The 27,033-nt window shown below is 34.8% G+C and overlaps 2 protein-coding genes and 1 long non-coding RNA gene across 6 annotated transcripts; 2 read left to right on the top strand and 1 right to left on the bottom strand.

Moving 5' to 3' along the window:
- Positions 1-4,228: 4,228 nt before the first annotated feature.
- Positions 4,229-7,580, bottom strand: LOC140956508 (pentatricopeptide repeat-containing protein At3g56550). 4 transcript variants are annotated; one of them, XM_073413271.1, is made up of 3 exons: positions 7,455-7,580; positions 7,105-7,307; positions 4,229-6,342 (listed from the first exon to the last, which is right to left on the bottom strand). In XM_073413271.1, the coding sequence occupies exon 3, from the start codon at positions 6,063-6,065 to the stop codon at positions 4,329-4,331; it is 1,737 nt and encodes a 578-aa protein (XP_073269372.1). In that variant the 5' UTR covers positions 6,066-6,342; positions 7,105-7,307; positions 7,455-7,580; the 3' UTR covers positions 4,229-4,328. The 4 variants fall into 4 exon arrangements, with proteins under 4 accessions (XP_073269372.1, XP_073269371.1, XP_073269375.1 ...); XM_073413270.1 differs by lacking the exon at positions 7,105-7,307; XM_073413274.1 differs by lacking the exon at positions 7,105-7,307 and having other exon boundaries at positions 4,229-6,277; positions 7,455-7,566.
- Positions 7,581-12,471: 4,891 nt separating this feature from the next.
- On the top strand, positions 12,472-16,268 carry LOC140957323 (probable receptor-like protein kinase At5g18500). Its single transcript, XM_073414526.1, has 8 exons — positions 12,472-12,944; positions 13,571-14,239; positions 14,350-14,454; positions 14,575-14,697; positions 14,792-14,962; positions 15,097-15,226; positions 15,445-15,657; positions 15,964-16,268. Exons 2-8 carry the CDS (start codon positions 13,572-13,574, stop codon positions 16,060-16,062), a joined length of 1,509 nt encoding a protein of 502 aa, XP_073270627.1. The 5' UTR covers positions 12,472-12,944; position 13,571; the 3' UTR covers positions 16,063-16,268.
- Positions 16,269-21,569: 5,301 nt separating this feature from the next.
- LOC140957027 (uncharacterized) lies at positions 21,570-22,640 on the top strand. The gene is made up of 3 exons (XR_012171573.1): positions 21,570-21,693; positions 21,945-22,167; positions 22,421-22,640. It is a non-coding gene; the product is annotated as an uncharacterized lncRNA (long non-coding RNA).
- The last annotated feature ends 4,393 nt before the right edge of the window (positions 22,641-27,033 follow it).

The following is a 27,033-nucleotide window of genomic DNA, read 5'->3' as shown; positions in this document are numbered from 1 at the left end:
TCATTTGACCATTTGAGATACTCGAAAGAGTGAGAGCATTAGCATATCGAGTGGCGTTGCCACCTATTCTCGCAGGAGTTCACAATGTCTTTCACATATCGATGCTCCGCAAGTACATGTCAAACCCTTCACATGTACTGAACTTTGAGCCACTGCAACTTACACCCAACCTGTCCTACGAGGAGAAGCCTACTCAAATCTTGGGTAGACAAGAGAGAAGGCTACGGAACAAGGTGATAAAGATGGTCAAAGTAAAATAGCTAAATCACTCGGAGGAAGAAGCCACTTGAGAGAGTGAAACCGAGATGAGGATTCGTTATCCCGGACAATTCGGCAAGTCTTAATTTCGAGGACGAAATTTTTATTTACGGGGGGAGGATTTGTAACGTCCAAAAGTCAACCCACGTAAACCACATGCATGCAAATGAATTAAATTGCTTAATGATTTTATTTAATTGATTTTAAATGCTTAAATGATGCATATTATATGATTAAGGGTCAAATTGCATGATTTTATGAAAACTGTAGATTTTGCCTGAATATTCGATAATATGCTGGGGAAAGGAGACCGTGGACGATCAAGAAAAAATAAATATTTTCAAGGCTTATTAATATGATTAAATATGATTACATTTTTCTAAAAATGGTAGAGTTCAAATTATTTTACGAGAAGAGCTTGATTTTATCGTGAAGCCGGTTTTGGGCAAACGAGAGACTTTTAAAAGACCAAAATTATTATTTTTGAAAACTAATTTTTATAAACTTTAATTTTTCAATTAAATAAGTGTTATTGAGCCTAATTTACCTAAGATTAGTAGCCTCAATTGCTCCTAAACTCAAAGGCCCAAAACCTAAGCCCATTAACATGCAAATTTTAAATCTATAAAATAGAATACTAGGATTCTTTAGACACCATTCAGCCGTCCACTTCACACACCACACACACATAATTTTTGAAAATTTGGAGAGGGAGAAACAAGGAGTCTCAGTCGTCCGTTCGTCCTTCTTTGCATTTCAGGAGATCAGTGTGGGTCATGACTAAGGGTTAGGAAGAGTCCTAGCCATGGACAGTAGCTAGGGAAGAGTCCACTTGGGGTAGGACTCTTCCCCTTGCACGCACACGGCTAGGTTCAGGAGAGAGGAGGCTCGCGACTGGTCTGGGGCTGGCTAGACTGGTCCAGTAGGGTCTAAGAAAGATGGTTAAGGGTCATAGCAGGGCCTGGTGCAGCCGTGGTTCGTAGTGGCTCGAGAGGAACGAGGGTCATGACTTGGAGAGGAGATGAGGGCTGGGTGGGTTTGACAGGGGCTTGGGCTGGTTCATACTAGGCTAGGCTAGGTTGGTTAGGGTCCATGAAGGTCTGTGAATGGTCTGGTCCATGATGGCTCAGTGGTGGCTCGAGGGAATCGAGCCGTGGCTTTACATGCATGGGCTAGGGTTCAGTTTTGAGGCTAGGAAGAGTAAGAGATCGAACCATGGTCCACGGGAGTCGATTTATGGTTCACGAGAGTAGTTTAGGTATAAAAAATTTATGTTTAAAGTTTGGAAAGAAAATATTAAACTTTGGATTAATTCGGGATTAGAACGCTTTACGGTTTAGTAAATAAGAAATTAAACCAAAAAACTCGAGTTTACGTTAAATAAAAATACTAAAAGTCAAATTTAAGCTTAAATAATTATTTGAGATAATCTCGAGTCAATAAAAGTGAGAAAAAGTCAAAATGGAGAATTTTAGGGTCCAAGGGCAAAACTATCATTTTACACCTGGGTAGTACAAAAAGGTCTGACAGTGTCCCGAAGTATCATAACGCATGGTATATGATATTTTAAAATATTTACGACGAAACTATGAAATTTGATGATTTATGGTAAAATTGTGCAATTTTTACTGTTAAAATGCTATTTTTCAAATGTGAAAAGGACACGATATTTATGATTAAAACGAAAAAGAAAAATATTTTAAAGGATGTGAACTGACTGTGAAATAAATGATATGATATATGATTTTTAGGAAAATCGTGAGCTAGAAGACCCCAGAGAGAGCCCATTTACGGGAGAAGGCCCCGGAGGGAGCCCAACGATCGTATTTCCATTTTACGTCAGTGCATAGTGCCCGTCTTTATGCGCAATGGTGAGCTAAGACTGATCAGTCGACTAGAAGATACAGCTAGTCACTTTCAAAGATCAAACTTCACCCAAAATGATAAATGATTGACAACTTTACTATTTGACGATTTATGATTTTGTTATGCTTACAAGCTTATTTTGAATAAAAGTATGATTTTAATTTATGTGCTTGTATATTTATTATTTGCTACTCATGTTTAGAACGTGCTGAATCATTAGACTTACTAGGTTTGAACGCTGCAGGTGATGATGATATTGAGGGAGACGCTGACGCTTGAGTGGATCGAGTCTGGCAGTACACTCCCGAGGGACATTATTTTCCTCATTAGCTTGATAGTCAAAGTTTTAAAGATTTTGTTAATGATTTAATTATAGATTTTTATGTTTTATTTTGAAGTTCAAAATTGAATTATTTTTAAATGTTAACGTATGATTTTAGTGGTTGACGATTTATGAAATTTTTATGCATTTACGATTTTTGAAAAGTTGTGTGGTTTTTAATTAAAGGTTTCGAATTTTATAAAGAAAAAAAAATTTAGTAGTATTTTAAGGTTAAAAAGTAGTGGATGTTTCATAAACGGTCAAATTCTTATGTCTATGATATATATCAATATTGAAGGCTATATATACAATATATTGAAGATTAAATGCAAGCTTTGGAAGATGATTCAAAGCATGGACAACCTACATGAAAAAATTAGCTAGAATGAAAGCAAGTCCAAGTGTGGGGATACATTTGATATATACATACACTATAAAAATTTTCACATACAATCACTCACATATATAAATGAGAGTTGACCTTCAAAGTTTAGATGAATGAGTCTTCGCACAAAGACATTAAAGATTATGTTTATTGCCTTGACATAAGAGACGTTAAAAATTATGTGGATTGTGAGGTTGCGACCTACCATCGAGTATGCTAGGAGTTTCAATTAGATAATAGATAAGTCCTAAGTTGAAATGAATTTGTACAAGGAGTTGTATAAATCAAAATTTTCTAGTGGATACTTTCTAGGTGAAAGAAGGTGTGACGTAGGAGTTGTTAATCTCCAAACATCCTTAAACAAATCCGTGTCTATTTGTTTATTGCATTTAATTATTGCTGTTGTTTTTAAGATGTATTGTTGAAGTATTTTTTATGTGTTCTTTACATACAAAATATTACATATCAAATGTTTGATAAAATGCTTCAACCAAAAACGTTTTTACACATTCAACTTTCATATCTTTTAAATGTTTTTCAAAATATTTAATTAGTTTATACGAAATATTATTTTGAGTGTCTTCCGCTTTGTTTGAAAACTAAATTCGATTTAACTAATCGGTGTTCAATATTTCAAAAACTGAACTATTGCAGCTTAACGATTATCCACCAATCGATCCTATCATCCTCGCAATCACATGAAATCTCGACAAATTCATAACTACATCGAAATCTCTTGAACAACTAATAGAGAAAGCACTGAATTAGGAATTACGTAGCTTGGATATCGTCTTGAAATTGAGATTGAAGACTTGCGCCGGTGAGGTGGCTAACTTAATTTTGTCAAACAATTTATTTATTTTGATCGCTTAAAACGGTTTTAATATATTTTTAATATTGTTAAAAAAATGTTTTTTTTAGGACATCATATATACTATGGTATAACACTCACTTATTATTTTTAATACCGCTAAAATAATTGTAAGTGATCTGTTCTAAAATAATTTTATTTTACAAGTATTCTGAGAAATATTTTTTAAAATCTTCATAAAATTAATATAATTATTTAATTAAATATAATTTTGTATTGATTATAAACACAGAACATTTTAGATTAAATTCAACCAAATTAATGAAAATAATTTGTTATCTTAATTATATTAAAATTTAAACATTTCATATGATAAAATACATTTTGAGTTTGAAGAGAATTATGCCATTCATGTTTGTGTAGCATGATGTATACATAGAACCCTTGAAGAATTTTGTAAAAGTGAAAATAAATTAAAATCAACTTGCACTCAAATAAATAATTAATACTATTGGTAATGTCTAATTACTAAACAATTTTTGTAAGTGTAGAAAACTTGTTTGTCAAAGATTAAATAATTCGTCGTCGGGGTTTTGAATTCAATATTTTCCCACGTTTTTTATATAGACATAGTTGTCTCGTCCAAGTTTTCGGAAATGCCCGAAGTAATTTTATGTGTCCCAATCTCACCAATAATTTTTACAAGAACAAAAGCCATTCCAAAAATGATGAAAACGAACTCGATCTCGAACTATAATTTCTCTGTTGTACGCTTTGGCGACAAACTTGGTGAAAGAGTGGCAGTCTTCACACACTCTCAGGTTCTTCACTATCCGCAGGCAGGTTCCTGCTCCAGTCCGTGCAATTCCAAAAGCTATTGCTAGCTTTTCGCTGTGACATGAACCAAACCTCTCCCAAGGTTGATCCGTAGCAGGATCACAGAGAGTAGTTGACGATTCTCTGATGTAGCCAGCAAGTATAGCATCATGTGTAATTTCTTCTAGTTTACAATAAATTTCCTCAGAATCAATCTTGGATCTATCATTTACTAAAAACCTATGGATTTGATCATTAATTTCAATCCAACTCCAACTTGGAGTGGTCTTAATGTCACTATATTTGATCAATTTCCTCATTCTTGTTACACCCTCGAGATCTTTGGCTTCAGCATAGATTCCAGCCAGAAGTGCACAGTCTCCACCATTCAGCACCCCAAGTTCACTCAACTTTTGCATTGCTTTCTCTCCCTTGTTGACGTCTTTATGAACCTTGCATGAACCTAAAAAGGATCGCCAGAGGATCATATCGTTTGGAAATTGAGAGTTTTCAATAATATCGAGTGCCTTTTCTAGCTTCCCAGAACGCCCAAATAGATCAACCATGCAGCCGTAATGCTTGACCTGCGGTTTTAAACCAAATTTTGAGCTCATCGATTCAAAAACTTTGACCCCATCATCCACCAAACCTTGGTGACTGCAACCACATAACAAGCCAAGAAATGTTATGGAGTCTGGCTTCATTCCACCCCGCAGCATTTTCTTGAAAAATGAAATTGCTTCATCCCCAAAACCGTGAACTCCGTGTCCAACTATGATCGAATTCCACGAGTAGATGTCTCTCTTTTTCATCGAATTGAACACAGAAACAGCATCAGCTAAGCTACCACACTTGGCATACATCTCAAGGAGCGCATTCCCCACAAAAACATTCTCCAATAGACCCTTTTCACGCCCCAACTCATGCAACTTCAGACCAACATTCAAAGTCCCTGCCTGAGCACAAGCAGATAGCAAACTCACGAGACTAAACCCATCAAAACCTACACCCTTAAACTTCATTTCCTCAAATAATTTCAATGCTTCATCATGAAAACCCATCTGGGAATAACTTGCAATCATTGAATTCCATGTCACCAAATCCCTCTTACACATTTCATCGAACACTCTCCTCATGTCCCCCACTTCCCCAATCGCAGCATAAGCTCGAATCAAATTGGTACAAACAACCACATCTGATCCAAAACCCAGTCTCAATACCGACCCATGAATCTCCTTACATTTGCTTCCAGCCTTAGCCTTCTCACATGCCTTGAGCAATAACGAGAAGGTCGCACCAGCAGGTTGCAAAGATGAACAAGAAAGCATATGATTATAGTATTGAATGGCATGTCGAGCATTTTGGCTCTGAGAAAAGAGCTTAATAATTGCATTCCAATGTTGAATCTGCAGGTTCTTGATCTGGTGAAAGAGAGTTCTACACAAAAGCAAAGAATTGGTGCATATGGCGTAAGAGTTCAGAAGCCCACATGAAACGGATGGAATGGCGAACAGGCCGTTTGTTACGATCTTTGCATGTAATGTCACTAGTGTCCGGACATCACTGCATTGATGGAGGAGGTTAAGGATTCGAGGGGATTTGCACATTAACACCAACTTCTGCTCGTTACGTAGATAACATCATGTTCTTTTGTTCAAAAAAGGTACAAACACCTTATCGGAATCGGGAAAATTTTTTAAAAGGCTCTGCTGTGTGTTTTTTTTTTTAAACAATAGACCTTCCATTGTATTTCATTGTCCATCTTTGTCTTCAAATGATTTCTCCTCACAAAAGATATTCAAATGATTTAGAGCACAATCTGAGATATCACCAGAATTTGTGGCAACACCATCTCTAATATCCCAAGGCTCCATCTCCATTAAACTACAGAAGTCACAAAAAATACACGGATGAGATTTTAAAAAGAAAAAAGAAGAACTTCAATCGAACAGTGAATAGTATTCACCAGTCAAAACTACAATTTAAAGAAAAAAATATGAAATATGAAAGATGAAAGCAAAAACTCAGAAGTCATCCATGTTTTTTTATAGATAACAAAGTTAAACTCTAGCCAAGAGATACGGGGGAACTCGGTCAATGACCCTGGTCAAAACTAAGTTTTGAAAAATGAAATCTGCTCCAAATATGTATGATCCCATGTTGGTACCATGTGTTTCTTGTCAAACAGAGGTCGGTCTCACAAAACATACTAAATTCGTGAGAAGGTTGAATGACAAACATTTCCTAATATCATTTCTGCTCAACAATTTAGAATCATGGGGAAAAAAAACATGATTGCCTGTCTAAAGAACGTGAAAAATCATAATGCCTTCAACAAAAATCTTGAATGTGCCTATCGATGCTATGGCGAATTTGCACACCGCTGCTTGGGCTTCTTATTCATCTCTCTCCTAATCATGGTTCGTCATAACAGTCCGGAGATCATCGTAGAGCCTACTAGTCTAGTTCCATGAGCGGGTGGAATGGCCGTCGCCCATTTTTTTAAAAAAAAAGGAATTTTGGTGAAATTTTGGTGAAAATATCAAAAAAATTGGGGAAAAAATTCATAGTTATGCAACGGGGGCGATCGCTGTTACTTTCGGCGACTGCCGCGAAATTCAAAAAAATGGCATTAAAGTAACACACTAGTTTCAGCCTGGAATTTGACACGGCAGCTGCCATTCCCCTCAGTTCCGCCGCGCATGCTCCTAGCCTATTCAGTATTTTGCTGTGGCAGAAGAATGAAGACGAGGAAACACAACCCTATCCCAAATTCGCTTTCTTTCTCCCATTAACAATCTTCATCGTTTCAACAGTACTATACTCACCCACCTAAACACTTACGATATCTACACACACAAAAACATGTATATACATACGTATACAGATAACTACTGGAAGAAGTCACCTCGCAATCACACGAAACCTCTACAAATTCATAACTAAATTGAAATCTTCTTAAAAAATTAACAGGGAAAGCACTTAATAGGAATTACCTTGGACATCGTCTTGGAATTGAAGGATTACGTTTGAGCAATGGAAGGCTTGCGCTGGTGGGAATACAAAGAAGAAGAGGGAGGCGTGTAGGCCAGCTGAGAAAAAAGGTCACCTGACCCGAACCCAATCCAATCCAACCCACCCGAAAAATAACCAACTCGACTAATCCGAAAAGTATTATTTTTAAATATGAATTTTTTAAAACAAATATATTCTTTCTTAAGGGTAAATTTGTGAAAAATCTCTATGTCATTGTTTGAATTAAGATTCAGTACTTATTTATAAATTTTTTAAGATTCAGTATCTGACAATGTCATAATTTTAGTTTTAACTGTCTACAAACCCCAATTTACATTTTTTACCCTTTTATTATATAAATAAAAATATAATTTTATCCACAAAAATTACGCGTGTCTTCTTCATCTAAAATATAATTTTAAAAACATATTGTTTCTCAATTATCATGAAATAAGAGTAAATATTTATTTTGACATACAAAATACCTATTATTGGGTTTCAGATACTTGATTTCGCTGTTTGAATACTCCAAATGTATAAGAAAATAATATATTTTCGAGTAATCACCACAAATTCAATCATTGTTGGTCTTTTTATGAAAATGTATTAGGATGAACTATTCATGTTACTTTATTTAAAAAAACATAGTTCATCGCTTATCATAAAATAAGATTAAGTATTTATTTTGACCTATAAAGTACCTATTTTGGAGTTCCAGATGATTGACTTGGTTATTTGAATACTCCAAATGTGTGAGAAAATATTGGATCTTCGAGCGATCACCATAAATTCAGTAATTGTTGTTCTTTTAATTGAAAATGTGTTAAAATGACTTATTCATGTCATCTAATTTTTGAAAAAACACAGTTTTTCACTCATCATGTAATTAGAAAAAGTACTTATTTTGACCGATAAAGTACCTATTTTGGGGTTTCAGATCTTTGATTTGGCTACTTGAATACTTCAAATGTGTAAGAAATTACTTGAGTTTCAAGTAGTATTAAGTGCATTTTGATGGTGTTATTTGTAAAGTTAAAATGTGATACCTAAATTAATACAAATAAGACATAATTCGAGTCTACAAATACTTGATTTTACCCTTTTAATACTCAAATTCGATTATTTGAGGATGACCAAATATATAATTTGAAGTTATTATTGAGTAGTTTTTTATGATGAGATTTGTGAATTAAAAAAAAACGAAAGAGATCATATGATTTTTCTAGCAAAACTGCTCAATCTATTCAACCTGTTTTTTTTTTTTTTGCTTGCATATTCATGGGGTCTGTGCCTAGGACACGGACCATAAATGTCTTTTTTTTAAAATGTATATAAAGTATATGAAAGCGTTGAGGCATGTTTATTACATGATTTATTTAAATGAAAAAAAAAAGAAAAATATTTTGTGGAATGTGAATTGATTGTGACTAAGAGGTAGTGAGGGATCGGACAAAAACGGGGGCGGCAAACTCGCAATAAAAATGAGGAAAAACGTCGAGAACTAGGACGAGGACGGGAGCAGGGATCTCATATGAGTAATGGATTCGTTGATAACAGAAATGGAGAACTTACCGTATGATGATTAGAGGGATTCGACAATAACAGGGTCGTTGAACTCTGTCATCCTAGTACTATGGTTTATAAATTGATCAATCAAATAGAGGAGTCACTTTCAATGAACAAACTTAACAAAATATTTATGAGGAGAGGTTTATGTTATGAACAAAAACTATTTTAAAGTTTAAGATTGATATGGATGCATTTAATTTAAAAGTTAAAAGTATTTTCAGTTAATGTAATTTTAAATGCATATGATTGTGTGTGTGTGTTACTTTTTATAATGGTTTGAACGTGTTGAATCATATATTAGGTTTGAAATTGTGCAGTTGAAGAAGATTTTGAGACATGAAGGGTTGACTACTGAGCAAATCTGAACCAAAGGTATTACACTCCCGAAGACCTTTTAATCAGCTATAATTTAAAGTAACGAACGTTGACGAGATAATTTTTATTTAGCATGATCGAGATTTTTTATTTGCTGAATTTTATTGTCTATTGAGTATTTGAAACCTTATTCAAATATTACTCATATGTTTATGCGTTATCCGGATCGTTTTGGAAACTTGAAATTTTTATTTAAATGCGACATCGATTTAAATTTTCATTAAAAATTTATCAAACCGAGGATCCGAATATTTTTCCCCTTGAATAGTGAAAAAAAAAATTTCTTGTGTTATTTATTTAAAATTAGAGTCAGAGACGTTTCAAAAGTTATATAAATATTTAGCAAAAAAAGTACCGAAAACATTATTTATTTCCTTACCGACATGGACATACTTTTTTCTTAATTTTTTCGATTTTATGTTTTTATGGTTCAAAATAGGAAAACAAAGGCTTGTTGCAATTGTACATTTAAGATATTGGTCGAACCTTTTCGATCGAACGAGATATTTGCTCCTCTTCCTCATTTTCTATTTATTAATAGTAAAAATAATATATCATTTATAAATTTCTTTATTCACAATTTTATCGCCCCTTCATAGAATATTTCATTGCCCATAAGATGAGCGATGGATACTTCATAATTTTATCGTCGGTGTGTTACACCTCCCCACCTCCGATTGACTTGAATATAGTAATTATTAAACATATAAAAAAATAAACGACGAAAAACACAATAAAATCAACTTATAGCACCGATTTTATTTTGTTTTTGTTAAAAAATGTAACTTATATTAGACCGTTCAATATAATAGATATGTCTTCCGATTATATCTTTTAAATCGTCCACAATGACAATAGACATATTCTGTTTTTGTAGACGAATACTACACATGCAAATGCAATAATGCGTTGCGTGCGTATTCCAGTTTGGCATGCCACACAACACTGTATAGGTGCAATTTCTAAGTGATACACACAATACTTGATAACTTGAACCATATCCATTGGACTTGACCTATGGTAGACACATTGAATATTGACTTCTTCTTAAATAGATATACTAAAACATGTATCAGATTAACAAAATCCATGTTTTTTACATATGTTGTTATAATTGTTGGAGTATCGTTTTCTCGCACTCAAGATGCATTATAAGTTTAAAAGTTTCGAATAAAATTTAGTTTTGACAATCAAAATATATTCTCGGACATCTATGATTCAAATCCATGCATATGATGCTTAGAGTTGTTATCTTTGCGTTCTAAGACGTTGGACATCAAACTTCCAGATTTTAAGCAAATATAGTCTTTTTTTTATAAATCCTTACGAATGATTTACTGGACTAACCATCGTTCTTCAATGTTTGAATTAGGTCAAAGATTGAAAACTGGATTCTTTGTTTAGATTGCACTAGAAATCTAAACAAGCTTGGCGTTAAGAATCGATCGCTAGAATTTGGCGGAACCACGACTGCAGCACGACGGCTAGAGGCTACAGTCGACTGTCGGTGGTGGAAGATGGTGGTGCTCGGCCGTGGGTTGCCAAACAAAAGGTGGTTGAGTTTTGAGACTTGTGCGAAGAGAGAAAATCTAGCATCTTAATATGACATGTATTGTCAATTTTATAATTTTCATACACTAAGTTAGAATCTTACTAGGACATTTAAGTTTGAAACCTAATGGCATTCTTACTTGACCAGAAATTTCTTCCATTATTAATTCATCAGATCACATAAGATATCTATACTCGTAGGTGAATAGTGAATCCCCGACTACAATTCGTCAACTCCTATGCATATCAGAACTACACCCAATCTTGTCATCCGATGACCTTTTTGGAGTTGGTAAACTAGTCAAAGTGCAACGCTAGTACATAGAGCAGCCATGTTGTCCCGGGTCTAAAGACTAATGATGTGCAAACATAACCGCTGACTAATTCACTCGATAAATGATAATATCCGATGGAGGGTAGTTCAGTGCAGTCATCTTATAATAACCAATCTGTATGATTTAACATCTTCATGCTCATACCAATTAAACGTAACGTTAACATCATATATGCTAGTTTTGAGTTCAAGCGACATTTATCCTTTTTTTTTTGCTGCTGAATCGAATAGGAAAGAAATTATAATATACATTATACTTCTAAATGGATTTCATAATTCACGTGATTTGTGGACCTCATGCTACTTATTGTATATTCAAGCGTTTTATTTATACAGCTTGCATGAATATACATATAAAATAAATGTCATAATTGGATAAAATCGTAAAATATTATTAAAATAAAGATTTTTTTTACATAAGAATCAATAAAACTCAAGCCACAAGTTAGTTTGTTGGACAAATACTCGAACAATAATCACACTAAGATAGTGATATGATGCTAGTGGAATTGGAGCACTCACAAAAATATAGCAATATGATTATGAATTGATGCATGCACAAATATCTGTATGTTACAATAAATGTCCACCTGTGTAAATAATCGAAACGTGACGTTTAGACTGCTATATATATTAAAATATTTGAGTTGCATCATTATTACCAAATATAAATCTTGATAAATCGAAAAATATCTGGTCTTACAATATCGAATAATTATTTCGCAATCTCCAAAATATTTTATATTTGAATTATTACAATATGTTATTATCAAGAATAATACAACTATGACTTCCTGTTGATGAAGCACACAATTCAGAACGGGACGAGACAAACCAGCCACTTTAGTTCTCTATAGCATGTGATAGTGGTTGTTCTTTTGTGATAATATTTTTAAAAAGTATTATATATTATTATTTAATATATAAATATAAACTATACATCTATCTTTATCTTCCACAAAAATTAACATTCACAGTCGACGAATGCACTGATTCATTTCTAGAAAAAAAAAGTTGCATTTTATGAAAAAATTGTGCCATGTTTGCTAGCATGTTATATTCACAATAAAGTAGTTATTTTTTAGTATTTTATTTATATATATTTTATAAATAAAAAGGAGCCAACCAACAATCGAAGGATACCTTCCATCTCTGCGTATGCTTCCATTTTACTGGTGTTAAATGTAATGAAGGCACTTTGTCATCACCAAACACTGATAACTGCACTGTCCCTTCCACTTTTATCTCAGAATATAATATATGTTCATATTCCTCTACTGAAATCATCACAACAGCAATTATGAACTCGTAATTGGTAGCCCATTAAATATAAGCGCCATTTAGCATTCTTTGTACCTGTGATGTGATGTCTCCGTAAATACAACTACTTTGGTGTCATCTGGATAAGCGTCTTAAAAGAGAGGTGTTCGAAAGTGCACTCTAAGAAAAAGAAATTTCATCAAGTTTTGTCCATTGGGGAGTTGTTTTTTGGATAAATATTCGACTTTGAGATGTGGGTTGTTTGAGAGTATCCGTTTGAGTGACAGATTTACTGACCATTTTAATGGTGATGATGGGGTTTTCAAGATCTGGGCTTTGAAGGGTCAAATTCTTTATGTTGTGATCTTTTTGAGATACTGAGGTATTTTTTTTCCTTCTTTTCCTCTTATTTTTCCTTCACAAAGTGCATTTTGTTGATAAAAGGGCCTTTTCTACTGTGTTAATTTTCTGGGACATGATGATGTTAGAGATGGAAATTTAGTTTACATTGTGGTATTGATGTACTTGATGGTTGGAAAGCTCTTGTTCTTGTCTTGCTTAGGCAATCATTTTGCATTTATTAGGTGATTGATTGGATTTCTGTTGGAAAAGGCATTGCTTGAACATGTAGGATATCAACTTTTTGCGGGGAGGATCTAGAATGTCGAAAGTTTAGTGCACCTTTCTGTTTAGGGGTGTGAAACTTATAAAAAAAATTGCGCATAAAATTCAAATATTTATTCAGCTGAGAGGCTCTCTAGACACCCATTGCGACTGCAGGGGTCCGCCCGGTTAAAGCGATTCATGGCATGCTGTACTAACTACTAACCACCCCCTGATTAATGATGGTGTGAGCATGAACAAATTTCAGTATAGATAAACATTGAAATGATCGATGTCCTGCAGCACTCTATCCATTTCTTGCTGAACTATGTAGGTTGGCATCATATAAGTGTCAATTTTTATGTTACTTGGGCTGATTTTGCTATTTTTTTTCACACATGAAAGGATGGCTTCCGATCTGAACATGGGACTCTCTAAGAATACTGGAATTTTCGGTCTCGAAGTATGGCAAGTAATTGGAATAATGGTTGGGTTGTTGATAGTGGTTATCCTGTTTATGTTAACATTTTATCTCACTTCAAGAGAAAAATCAAGAAGTACCCAAGAAAAGACTCTTCCCCTTAGCCAAATACCTACTGTTTCAAAGGAAATCATGGAAGTAAGAGTTGAGCAGGTATCAACTGATAAATTTGTTCCACGTGATGGGATTCTTCTCACAATTCATGACAAATCAAGTGATAAAGAATCAGACAAGGTTTTAGTCCATCTAGGAATGCCGAAAATAAAAATTGTGGATAGTAACAGTCAATCAAGTTCATTCAATCCTCTTGATAAAGATCATCGTGGATCACAATCTGTGGAAGGGAGTTCTGGAACATTTTCTGTACATAAACCATCTTCATCACACTCGATAGCTGCTCCTTCGCCTTTAAGTGGTTTGCCTGAAAATTCTCATTTGGGTTGGGGTCATTGGTTTACTTTAAGAGATCTTGAACTTGCAACAAACCGATTTTCAAAGGAGAATGTTATTGGAGAGGGTGGCTATGGAGTTGTTTATCGAGGACAGCTTATTAACGGCACTCCAGTTGCTATTAAAAAGCTCCTCAACAATCTGTAAGTCCAAAATATTTTTCAGATAGTACTCTATTGAATATCATTAAGCTGCAACTGTTTTTGTCGTATTTCTAGATTGATATACTAATGGTTTGCCGTTTTCCAACCAGAGGTCAAGCAGAAAAAGAATTTAGAGCAGAGGTTGAAGCTATTGGCCATGTGCGGCACAAAAATTTGGTTCGACTTCTGGGATATTGCATTGAAGGGACTCATAGGTATATACTATTGTCGAAGTACAATTATGTATTTGCCATTTGAATCAATGGATGAGTTACTTTCGCTTTAAAAATGTAACATTTTAAATTTCCTTATTTAACTTATTCTTGGTGTTTCAGGATGCTAGTTTACGAGTACGTCAACAATGCCAATTTAGAACAGTGGATTCATGGATCTATGAGTCATCATGGATACCTTACTTGGGAGGCACGAATGAAGGTTCTTCTTGGCACGGCTAAAGCGTAAGTTTGTTGCTATTTTTCCAGAAACAAATCTTTGGCGTATTTTTTGTAATTAGCATTACTGACATCAATACATACGACACTTTACTTGTAGTCTTTCCTACTTGCACGAGGCAGTCGAACCAAAAGTGGTTCATCGGGACATAAAGTCGAGCAATATCTTGATTGATGAAGATTTTAATGCCAAGGTCTCGGATTTTGGTCTGGCTAAGCTGCTTGGATCTGGAAAGGATCACATCACAACTCGAGTCATGGGCACCTTTGGGTTAGTTTTCATTTTTCGTGTTTGATAGTTGATGGCCTTTTGTTTTGGGGCCTTCTACAGTGATTCCATTTTGAAGGAATCCCTGTTATTTTTAAGTTAGATTTCTTTAAAACTATATATCTGTGTATGTCCAGTTATGTGGCTCCCGAATATGCAAACACTGGGCTTTTGAACGAAAAGAGTGATGTTTACAGCTTTGGGGTTCTTCTATTGGAAGCAATTACTGGAAGGGATCCAGTAGACTATGGCCGTCCTGCTCCCGAGGTATTTGTCCGTTTGACATTTCTAAAAAATTTCACTCCTAGTGTTCTAATCTTATATGTTGTATTTAGGTGACCGATTTATGCCTTTTGTGTATACACAACAATAGAGCACTAGTTTTTACCATAAATATGTTGACTTGAAACATTATCTGAAATACGAGATTTGAACTCATGAAGATACATTCTGAACTCCAGTTGCTCTAAATGAGAAACTTGCAGGTTAATCTGGTTGACTGGCTGAAAATGATGGTAGGTAATAGGCGCTCAGAAGAAGTGATAGACCCAAACATTGAAACAAGGCCATCAACTAGAGCCCTCAAGAGGGCTCTTTTGACTGCTTTGAGATGTGTTGATCCAGATTTCGACAAGAGACCTAGAATGAGCCAAGTTCTCCGAATGCTCGAATCAGAAGAATATCCTATACCAAGGGAGGTTAGTGTGCAGTTTATGTTAACCAATCTTGTCACCTCGTACTCTGTTGAATCAAACTCAACAGTGTGATACTGTCGATTTTGACACTAGATTGGCATCAACTCTAATCTTTGTTACAAGAAGTTTCTTTCACCTTATTCCAGACTCGTGAAACATGACCATAAGATTTCCTCCATCATATGTTTTGTATTAACTGCACTCAAATATTCTTGCTTTTATCCCAGCTTTACCTACAAAACTCGAATTTCTGAGTCGGGCATCTACAAAATGACTCGTTCTTGATGGTTAATGCACTTCATCGTGTAGGATCGAAGGCATAGAAGAACCCGAGCAAGCAGCTCTGAGATGGATACCCAGCTAGAGAACTACGACACCGATAAAAGTGACAATCAAGATCTTAAGTGAGAGACGAGCAGAAGCAGTCGTTGAACACAATCACTTGAAGAACTCTTGTGAATATAAATGTCTATTTGTGCAGTAACATATTAATTCTGGTTAAGGGTTACCTGATCAAGAAATGTGGCCAAGTGGTAGAATGGCAACAGTTTTCTTCTCTAATATTTTGTATATTTTGGTTGCTGATTCCTTCTAATTTTTTATATTTTCTTTTACCCTTTTTCTACTAGGATTCTTATTGTATTTAAAGGCAGCCCCCTTTTACCAGTATTTATTTAAATAACATGTGATGCAAAATCACTAAATTACCTACTCCCATTAATTATTGGCAAAAACTTGTGTGAGACGGTCTCACGGGTCGTATTTGTGAGACGGATCTCTTATTTGGGTCATCCATGAAAAAGTATTACTTTTTATGCTAAGAGTATTACTTTTTATTGTGAATATGGGTAGGGTTGACTCGTTTCACTGATTAAGATCCGTGAGACGGTCTCACATGAGACCTACTCTTAATTATTAGGAGACAAAAAACAAAGGGAAACATCCTTTATTGCCTATTTATGGTTTTTTAAATTTCTGGAATGCATATTTATTTATTATGAAAATAATTTTATAAAAAATTAAAAGAGAAAATAGTATAGATTTAAAAATATTTTGAGTCGTCGAATTTCATCATTGTTGTGTTAATAGTAGAATACTATGAAATCACAATTTTTTTTTAAAATTTTACAATACTTTAATTTTTGAGATGAGATGATATTTTTTTATGAAATTTATTATTTCTTTCGTATTTCGCAGTAATCACTAATTCTGTCTTTTTTTGTTAACTTTTTTTTATTATTGAATTCGATATTTGCTCATTTGATGATACTAGCCTATTATTGTGTAAACAAAGTAAAACCCTATAACGAGCTATGACTTCAAAATTAGTATATTTTTATAAATAAATGCAAAATACTAATCAGATATAATGCAAAGCAAAAGCAAATAAAACAAGCAAATTCAATGTATAAAAAAGGTTACATGAGTGATATATTTATAGGTATAAGAAATCCTTAGATAAGGTATGATGCGATCTGGGTGAAATAGATGAGCCGAGTCCGGTGCTCCGCCGGATCTGCTATCAAGATAATGAAGGAAATAAGAGCAAGGGAGAGTATATATGTGATGAAGATATATCTCTGTAATATGGCTCCAGCTGTAACCTGCACACAAGGAAAGAAACTCGTGAATGGGCGTCGGAGGGGTGTCCGGCGTGACCATTCCGATGCTTAAGTCAGTGAATGACTCAACAAAAGACCAATGTAACCAAGTGATGGTTGTGATATTGGTGTAAGAGTGTAGGCCATAAAAATGAATTGTAAATGTGAAGATAAAACATGTTATTTATAGTAGGGGATGCATTGATGACCTCAATCTGCGTGCTACCTACTAATTATAGTAGGACGGCTACATTCTGACATGTCAAATCACACAATAGTCACATCCCGCCTGTCTGACTTTGTCAACCACTTGGATTAGTGTCAGAGATTAAGACGGTCGCCCACATCCTATTCTGCTAGTGTACTCGAGTGCCGTGCTCATATCGAGGTGGTCCGGTTAGAATGCCTACCGGGGGCTTATATAAGAGCCCGGACGTCTGGTTGCCCGGAGAGTAGAGCCCGGGTTTGCACCTGCCCTGCTTCAGAAGAATCCATCCTGCAGATTGACCCTGATTTGGGAATCCATCTGATATCCCGGGTATCCGTGACTCGGGCTCTTACAGAGGTATCATCACACATCCCTTAAATAGTCGGGCTAGAGTCATACTCGTTGTCCCGATTAATCATGCTTGGATTCCCAAAGATATGATCAATCTGGTTTTATAAAAGCATCGGGGGCTTCATGTCTCCCAGAGATGGGATGAGGAGCCGGAGTCTCGTGTCTCATGGACTTGAGATAAGATGTCGGGGCCTCGTGTCTCCCGGACTTTGCATAAGATGCCGGGGCCTCATGTCTCCCGGGCTCGAAATGGTCGAGGTGCGGAGCCCCGAGCCAAGGTACGGGTCCCTGGACTTAATAGATAACCAAGGTGCGGAGCCCTGGCCTTCATGAATGGTCGAGGTACGAAGCCCCGAGACAGGTTTGAGAACCCTGGGCTTATAAATAAACAAGGCGCGGAGCCTTGGACCGAGGAACATGTCCCGGGACTTGGGAGTGGTCGAGGTGCGGAGCCCCGAACCAGGTTTGAGAACCCTAGGCTTATAAATAACCAAGGCGCGGAGCCTTGGGCCGGGGAACATGTCCCGGGACTTGGGAATGGTCGAGGTGCAGAGCCCCGCGCCAGGTTTGAGAACCCGGGGCTTTTTGTTGATCGAGGTGTGGTTCCCCGAGCCAGGGTGTAGTTCCCTGAATCTTAGACAATATGCCGAGGCCTGATACCTCCCGGGCTTAAGACAATATGCCGGGGCCTCGTGTCTCCTGGACTTTCAAGATTTTGCTTTTCCTGCTGTATTAGTTTTATTAAAAACGAAATCACTAACCTGGAAATACTGAATCTGAATTCATTTCCGATAGAGTGAAACTTCTCTGGTTGAGCTAAATTAGGTGACTAATATAGCTGCATGCTACTGAGTACATAGCAAATGCTCTTCATGCCAATCCGGGATAGCTGCTGAGCTTTGAGCCCATATGAAATCCACATACAAGATCTGAGTGCCGAGCTGGTCGGACTTGTATGTTTGCCAAGCAGAGTTAGGCTTATTTTTTAATGGAAACCATATCTACGTCTTGAGCTCAAATTCCCACAGACGGCGCCAATGATGCGATCCGGGTGAAATGGACGAGCCGGGTCCGGTTTTCCGCCGGATCTGCTATCATGATAATGAAGGAAATAAGAGCAAGGGAGAGTATATCTGTGATGAAGATATATCTCTATAATATGGCTCAAGCTGTAACCTGCACCCTGTGACCTGCAGACAAGGAGATGAACTCGTGAATGGGCGTCGGAGAGGTGTCCGGCGTGGCCACTCCGATACTTAAGTCAGTGAATGACTCAACAAAATAACAATGTAACCAAGTGATTGTTGTGATATTGGTGTCAATGAATGAATGTAAATGTCAAGGGAGAACCTGATATTTTATAGTAGGAGAAGCAATGATGACCTCGTTCTTCGTGCTACCTACTAATTATAGTAGGGCGGCTACATTCTGACATGTCAAATCATACACTAGTCACATCGATAGGACGGTCGCCCACATCCTATTCTGCTAGTGTACTCGAGTGCGGTGCTCATATCGAGGTGGCCAGGTTAGAATGCCTACCGGGTGCTTATATAAGAGCCCGGGCGTCTGGTTGCCCGGGGAGTAGTGCCCGGGCTTGCACCTGCCCGGTTTAAGAAGAATACATCCTGCAGATTGACCCTGATTTGGGAATCCATTTGATATCCCGGGTCATCCATGACCCGGGCTTTTATAGGGGTATCAAGGTAATTATGATATCAAAATAAATTGATATGATTACGATTTTCTATCATCTCCAAAAGTTATGATTACCCTTGCAACACTCCCCTTTCGATGTCCTTCGATGAATGTGCCTCGTTAAAACCTTACCAGAAAAACCCAAAGGGATAAAACCTAGTGAAAGAAAAAGAGTAAAACATTTTTCGTGAATGTTAACTATCTCGTTAAAAACCTTATCATGAAAAACCAGATGTGAAAAATCATGGACAAAGAAAATAGTACAATTTGGATTTACTCCACCTGTTGCAAATTTCACTTGACATCTTGAAGCCGCCGCATCCCTATCTTATATACCAGTGTCTCAAAAGTTGATGTGGGCAATGATTTCGTGAAAAGATCGGTCAGATTATCACTTGAACAAATTTGTTGAATTTCGATATCACCTTTTTTTTGCAAATCATGAGTGAAAAAGAACTTTGGGGATATATGTTTCGTTCTATCACCTTTTATATATCCATCTTTTAGCTACGCAATACATGCGGCATTGTCTTCGTAGATAGTTGTCGCTGCTTGTTTACTTGAAGACAAGCCACATTGCTCTTTTATGTGATGAATCACCGATCTCAACCAGAAACATTCTCAACTAGCTTCATGGATTGCAATAATTTCTGCATTATTAGATGAAGTGGCGGAAAGAGTTTGTTTTGTAGATTTCCAATACCTTCGTGTTGGGTAAGAAATGTATCTCGCCAATAAATTTACAGCAAATGCTATGTCCAGTCTTTTGCTATTTATGAGGTACATTAATGCACCAATGCAATAAGATATGTTATTTCTAGATCAAGCAGTTCTTCTTGCTCCTCACGAGGTCGAAAAATATCCTTTACCACATCAAGAGATCGAACAATCATGCTGAATCTTTTATCGTCAAATATTCATTCTTCAAACCATCATGAAGACAATGACGAAAAAATATCATAACCTTCGCACGATTTTTCGGTGATTCACTATTTATCTATTTGATGGTATTACCAACGCCCATAGCATCTAGATGTGTCTCAACATCTAGAATCCAAGAGAGATAATTGTTGTCGGATATATCAAAAGCGGCAAATTCAAGCTTTGAGATATTTGATATGATCAAATCTATATAAAACAATTTATAAGTTAACAAATTATATAATATTCATTAGCAATAAAAATAGAATTAAATATATAGATAAATCACAAAATATAAGTGACATGTTCGTATTCATGAGGTGAAACAATATTTAAGAAATTAAGAAAAGAGGTGCATAAAAGAGCTGCATATGTATCAAATAATAAGCTAACACATAATAATCGAAATATGAACATTGGAAAGTTGACCATGGATAGTGTCATACATGAAATCTCATTATATATGCATAAAATTAATTAACAAACATAAACATACATTAAATCCACTACAAGACATATCCAAAATCAGTGATAGTGGGTGACATGAATAATCTTTTTTCTTCATGCCTTGGCCCGAGCGGCTCATTTATATGCTAGTCCTTCTACTTATTTTGAGATTCCACATTGTTTGATTGAACATTTGGATGATGGTTGTAGTTCTTTACATGCTTAATGAAATTTCCTTCAAAAAAAATGAATTGATATGATTATGATTTTTTACCATCTCCAAAAAATATGATTACTTAATATTTAATTATCTTGACATCCACAATATTGCAACATATATCTTAATTTCGAAAATTAACTCAATCCAGTTATCCAAAATAACTAAATCTAATTTTCTCTGATTAGAAATATATCCTCCATAATGAAAATTGATTGGGATTAAATAATGTATTGATTGCATGTAACGTGCATAAGATTCTTTAATCAAGCTTATTCACTTTAGCTAAACAATTATTTACAAATACTTTTTAATATTAGAAATCGTATTCTGGGATAAATAAGGTAAATGCCATATTAATTGAAATATCATATATTTCAAAATTATGTAATATGCATTAATTCCAAAAGATTTGTGCCATTCATTTCACAGCTATTTAAACTCAACAACATACATACAAACTTGTACACAACAAAGCTAAACAATCGGAGCCTGTTCAAGAAAGAACAAATCAAATGGCCAAGAAAATTATATCTTTGCTTCTTGTTTCGATCTTTTTCGCAGTAGCGGCATGGAAATGCAACGCCCGAGAGATAGTAAGTTGTTAGGTTCCGAGCATTTTTGAAGATATCTGTACTATCTATACTATTATATAATACGAGAGCACCATATACTAACTGAATGAGAAAATTTGTAAAATATCATCGGTCAACTATTTAATTAAGAAAGTGACCTCCTCATGACGATCTTTACGATTCATTATTTATTTCTTTTTTGAGTTGATGATATTTTTTATCAAATAATAATATAACTAATTAGTTTTTTTTTCTTCCAATTTTCATTTCAGCCGACTTGGTGCATCGCGCTCCCATATGCCAAACATGGGGATTTGCTAGCATTCCTAGAATTCGCATGTTCTACAGTTGTAGGCTGCTCCCCGATTAATCCAGGGGGAGAGTGTTACGCGCCCGAAACATTAAAAAGTCACGCGTCGTTCGCTCTCAATTACTACTACCATGTTAAGGGCGAGTGCCGGAGAGGACTCGGCGAAATAGTTTTCGTCAATCCGTGTATGATGTTTTTGCTTTCTCCCTCAATTTTGGTTGATATTTATTGGTATATGTTGCATAAGAATATGTTAATAATGGATTTTAAAGTAATTTTGATATCGTGTACAAAGATTTATTTATTTCTTGTATACATTATTATAGCAATATTTGGGATAATGATTAATTAAGGCAGTTTTCTAGTAATTTGCTATACTTATTAGTTGGTTTCAGTTAATTGATCTAATTTTAATTTCTTTTTGTTGATATTTTGCAGCTCATGGTGATTGCCATTTTATTCCTTCATGAATTAATTGAGGCGGAACATGATTAATCGGAAGAATAAAGCGCCGATTATCCAGATTGCAGCGGCAAGAATAACGACAATTGTGTGTCTAATTTTGGGTGTAATTCTATTTACTTTCAATAGTGGAATATGTTTCTTGAAATCATTTAAGATACGTTAGTTGGAAATTTGAATTAAATTCAAAGTTTGAATTAAAAAAAAATAGCTTATGAATGTTCTGAGTGTCTTTTAGTTCTCTACATTCTTGAGTATTCTTGAGTTAGTTGTACCTCATGATTGTGGAAGTGTCTTTTGAATTTCCACGTTCTTGAATTACTTGGAGATTTTTTACTATACATGTTCTTGAGTTAATTTCAAGATTAATTGAGTTAATTAATATTGCATGAATTTTGGTGTTCATTTTAAAGCTTATAAATAGTGTGTTTATTTCCTCAATCTATATATATATATAAAATTTTTTTTACAAACAAACTCAAGATCTCACTCAAGAATTCTCTTGTATTTCATATTATTAGCTTTTCATTTGGTCTCCGTTATATTTTGGTGATAAAGTTAATGTGTGTTATTAGTTCACTGGTGTTGTTACTTCATGCTCCCAATCTAGCTGAGGTTAACGGAGATGTGCATACTGCTAGTACTATTGATGCATGACACCATTCAGATTTCTTGTGTAGAAATTACATAATGACTGATTTGGTTGATTCGCTTTACAATGTTTATAGGGAAAAGAAGATGACTCGGGAATTGTGGAGTCTCTAGATTGGAAATACAAAATCGAGGATGTCGGAGCAAAAAAATTTATTGTTATTCAATTCTTGGACTACTTGATGGTCCATTACAAAATGGTTATTAGTCTGGTACAGGAACTCCAAGTGATCATGTATGATATTTACGCGAAGGACATGGTGCTGAGTGAAACCTTCCAAGTGGCGGCTATCATTGAAAGTTGCCTCCGGCTTGGGATGATTTCAAAAATTATCTGAAGCACAAACGAAAAGAAGAACTCCTTCCTATCAATACTTGCAAGTATGAGGATGTCTTTCTAATGTAGCAATCCATTTGGCTTTAATTCCTGTACATAATATAATTTAAAGAAGTCGTTAAAAGTCTATTGACATTTGAATACCTCTAGAGTTTTTAAAAGTCAAGTTTGAACATCATATGAATTTTAAAGTCTACAAAATTTTACCTTGAGAATACCACTTAACTCGTATAAAGTATATGAAACTCTAGATTGAATACCTCTAAACTTTTAAACTCTATAAAAGTCATTAAAACTACAAATAGATGGTGTGTTATGCTTCGTAAAGAGAGAAAATACATAATTTACTATGTTGTATCTAGCACGACCAATTTTTTTTGGCAATGCTCTTGATTTAGTATGATCACATGGCTCCAAGATTAAACTTTTCAAACGCGATTTTAATGTTTTTTTCCCTCTCTCTCCTATGTCTCCTCATTTAAATGACATGAAAAAACTAACAAAAGAATTTTAAAGAGAAAAAAACGATATGTTCGGACTTCTTGGCCAAGCACATATATAGCGGTACCTACTTGTGTGTCCGCATAGATGTCGTCGTTGCTTTCTATGACTGGAGGGATCTATCACTCTATTGCTCTTCTATTTGAGATATAGAATAACATAAAACTCAGAAATTGATATTTGTGTTACGATGACAACTCGAAAATTTGTTTGGATACGTGGTCACAAGACATTTACTAGGCTCGTGGAGGACAAGTCATGGCGATGACTATTGAATCATTGCTACACATATACAAGCTCAAGTCAATAATCTTTATCGTGTTCCTTCCAATTTTTACGAATCTCAATATGATTTAACTTTTTTTGTAATCACAAATCGATGCACATGAAACTGCTTTGATTGGTCTCGTTGAACGCGAGGAGTAAGTGGTTAGTGAGACATGGATTTACGATTGTTTCGCGTACAATAATGTCTCACCAAAATTGTTGTTCCGTTATGTACATGAGGCGTGATGTTCTTTTCAAAAATAGCTTGGTTTTACTTATTTTTCCTCTAATAAAAAATAAATTTATTTTTTTGAAACTTGAAAAAATTGATTGTTGATCTATGTCTGGAGAACCCACAGACACTTGCTTGGATATATGTCCAGGTTCATATATCATTTATACAACATAACATCCAATATATGACATACATCGTTTAGGAATTAGGATTAGGAAGAAAAGTTTAACAGCCAAAGACATTATTTATATGACATATAATTAGAGATGTTATGTATATTATGTGGAAATATATAATCATAGGAGCCATTGGAGAGGATGAATGTGTTTGAAGAATGAGGGATGTAGGAGTGTCAAAATCGGACCCGACCCGCAACTCGATACGATTAGACCAAAAAGAATCAGGTTTGGGTTTGAGATTTTTAGGTTCAGGTCAAGTCGGGTTGGACCCGATGTCTAACCCTAAAAAATAATCGGGTACAGGTCCAGGTTGACCTGAAAATTTTAATTTTTTAAAAAATATATAATTAATAAATATTGCCTATATATTGTATGTTTGAAAAAAATTTATTGTATATTTATATCATAAATTTTCATAATTTAATATTTATTTTGTACATTTTTTATTTTTTAAACAATTGTTTATTTGATTTAGTAAATATACTTTAATTTTCTAGGATTAGACTTTAAAATTTTAATCAGGATATTTTGTAATTATGTATTTAAATTAAAATATTATTTTTTTGAATTTTATTTATTTTTTTAAAAAAATCTCGTTGAGTCGGGTGTGCGTTGTGAGTTTTCGGGTTGGTTCGTGTTCAGGTGGGGTCGTGTTGAGCAATTTTTAAATTTTACTACGCATCAACCTAACCCGACCCACCCTATGACACCCTTAGATGTATGAATTATGAAGAAATTTTTTTTTTGCTTTTATTGATATTGATCGGATGTTCGATGTTTTACAAGTTGAATAGATTCTTGTGTGTATGTTCTTGGATGTGCTATAAATGAGTAAGCCTTCCTTATTTATATGTGAAAAATTCTTAAGATTATTTTAGAATATTCTAGCAACTGATCTAATTAGTTAAATTTTTAGAACATTGTATAATGTTCTAGTATGAGTTTATAACCATGAGATATTTATATAAATTTGTCGAGTCTTCCATAATTTTATAGAAACTTCCGTTGTCTTCAAAGTGTTGTAGTTCTTCCGTGCTATTGAGATTTTCTTGTCATGTCAGCCCGATACTTAAAAAAATTTATAAGTTTTGTTATTATCGTTAATTATTTCATTACCCATATATTTTTAAAAAGTGTAATTAGTTTTACTTCCTCGTCTCTCATATCTCCATGATCGATTTGAATAATTAATTACTTGCAAAATCATTTACTAAATTTAAAGTCTAGTTTATCTATGTATCTTACTTATCTATTCGTTTTGTTTTTAATCAATACTATCTATATTTAAAATTTATCTATAAAATATATTTGCATATGTTATTTATATTAAGTTTTAAGTATGTTTGAGACTATATAAATTACACAAATATATAACATCTCAGAAACATAAATCTATTATTTTTTTCAAGTTGAAAGAGACATATAAAGAGATAAATTGAACAAGTATTATCGTCCTTGTTGGGATGTACTATTAAACCAAAGTTGGGTTTATTGCTAAAAACTACGGGTAGAACAGTTCATGAATGTCTTCACGGCAAGTGAACAAAGGTCTGGCAAGAAACCACGGACTTGGTGCGGGCATCTTCATAATGCATTTTCATAATTGTTTTGCAAGAGTGTTTATCCATTTTTATGAAATTATTGGTGTGTTTTTATATATGTTGTTCTATATGATTGTCTATGTAAATTGAGTAGTTGAGCTAAAATTTAAATGACATTTTGTGTTATAAGGTTGTGACACATAGGTTCTTGTGGATTAACTATTATTAATCAATAGTGCAAAAAGCAATAAATTGCGTAAACAGCGAAAAATACTCCTCGTCTTAGAAAATTTTCAAAATTAAATCTCCGTAAGTAGGACATCACAAAAAACACAGACACCTATTTAATATAAAATACACTCAAACTAGAACCATTAAACACAAAAAACATGAGTCAAAAATCTATAATCGCACTGGCCAAGACTAAACAGAATTTAAAATCGCACACACATCTCACATGCCCAAACACACTAGAAACAAAAGCAGACAATCAAGATACCATCAAATATTAATACAAATACACGAGACATCTCCCCTGAAAAATAAACAAAACTCTGACATAGAAAAATTCGACTCCAATGATGCATATAATAGAACTGGGAGAATGACGACATGACCCAACCTCAACCACGTGTTCCACTGACAAACTCTCCGTCTAGAGCTGCAAAACCACTTAGGAGACCTAGCAGAATGCCCAAAAAATAGTCATAGCAGCCCCCAGTAAAAATTAAGGTTTAGAGCTCAATACAACTGAACCACGGGAGCTAATAAATTGTACGATACAACTGGAACAATGCTCGAGCAATAACATACACATGGGAAGCCACGTCATAACTGCAGCTAACTTGCCCTTGTCTAAGTATGTGACGAAATACCAT

This window comes from Primulina huaijiensis, chromosome 14 (assembly GCF_012295235.1).
Source record: "Primulina huaijiensis isolate GDHJ02 chromosome 14, ASM1229523v2, whole genome shotgun sequence".
Lineage (NCBI taxonomy): Eukaryota > Viridiplantae > Streptophyta > Magnoliopsida > Lamiales > Gesneriaceae > Primulina > Primulina huaijiensis.
The sequence above is the reverse complement of the archived record's forward strand: the minus strand, read 5'-3'. Positions and strand labels throughout refer to the sequence as shown.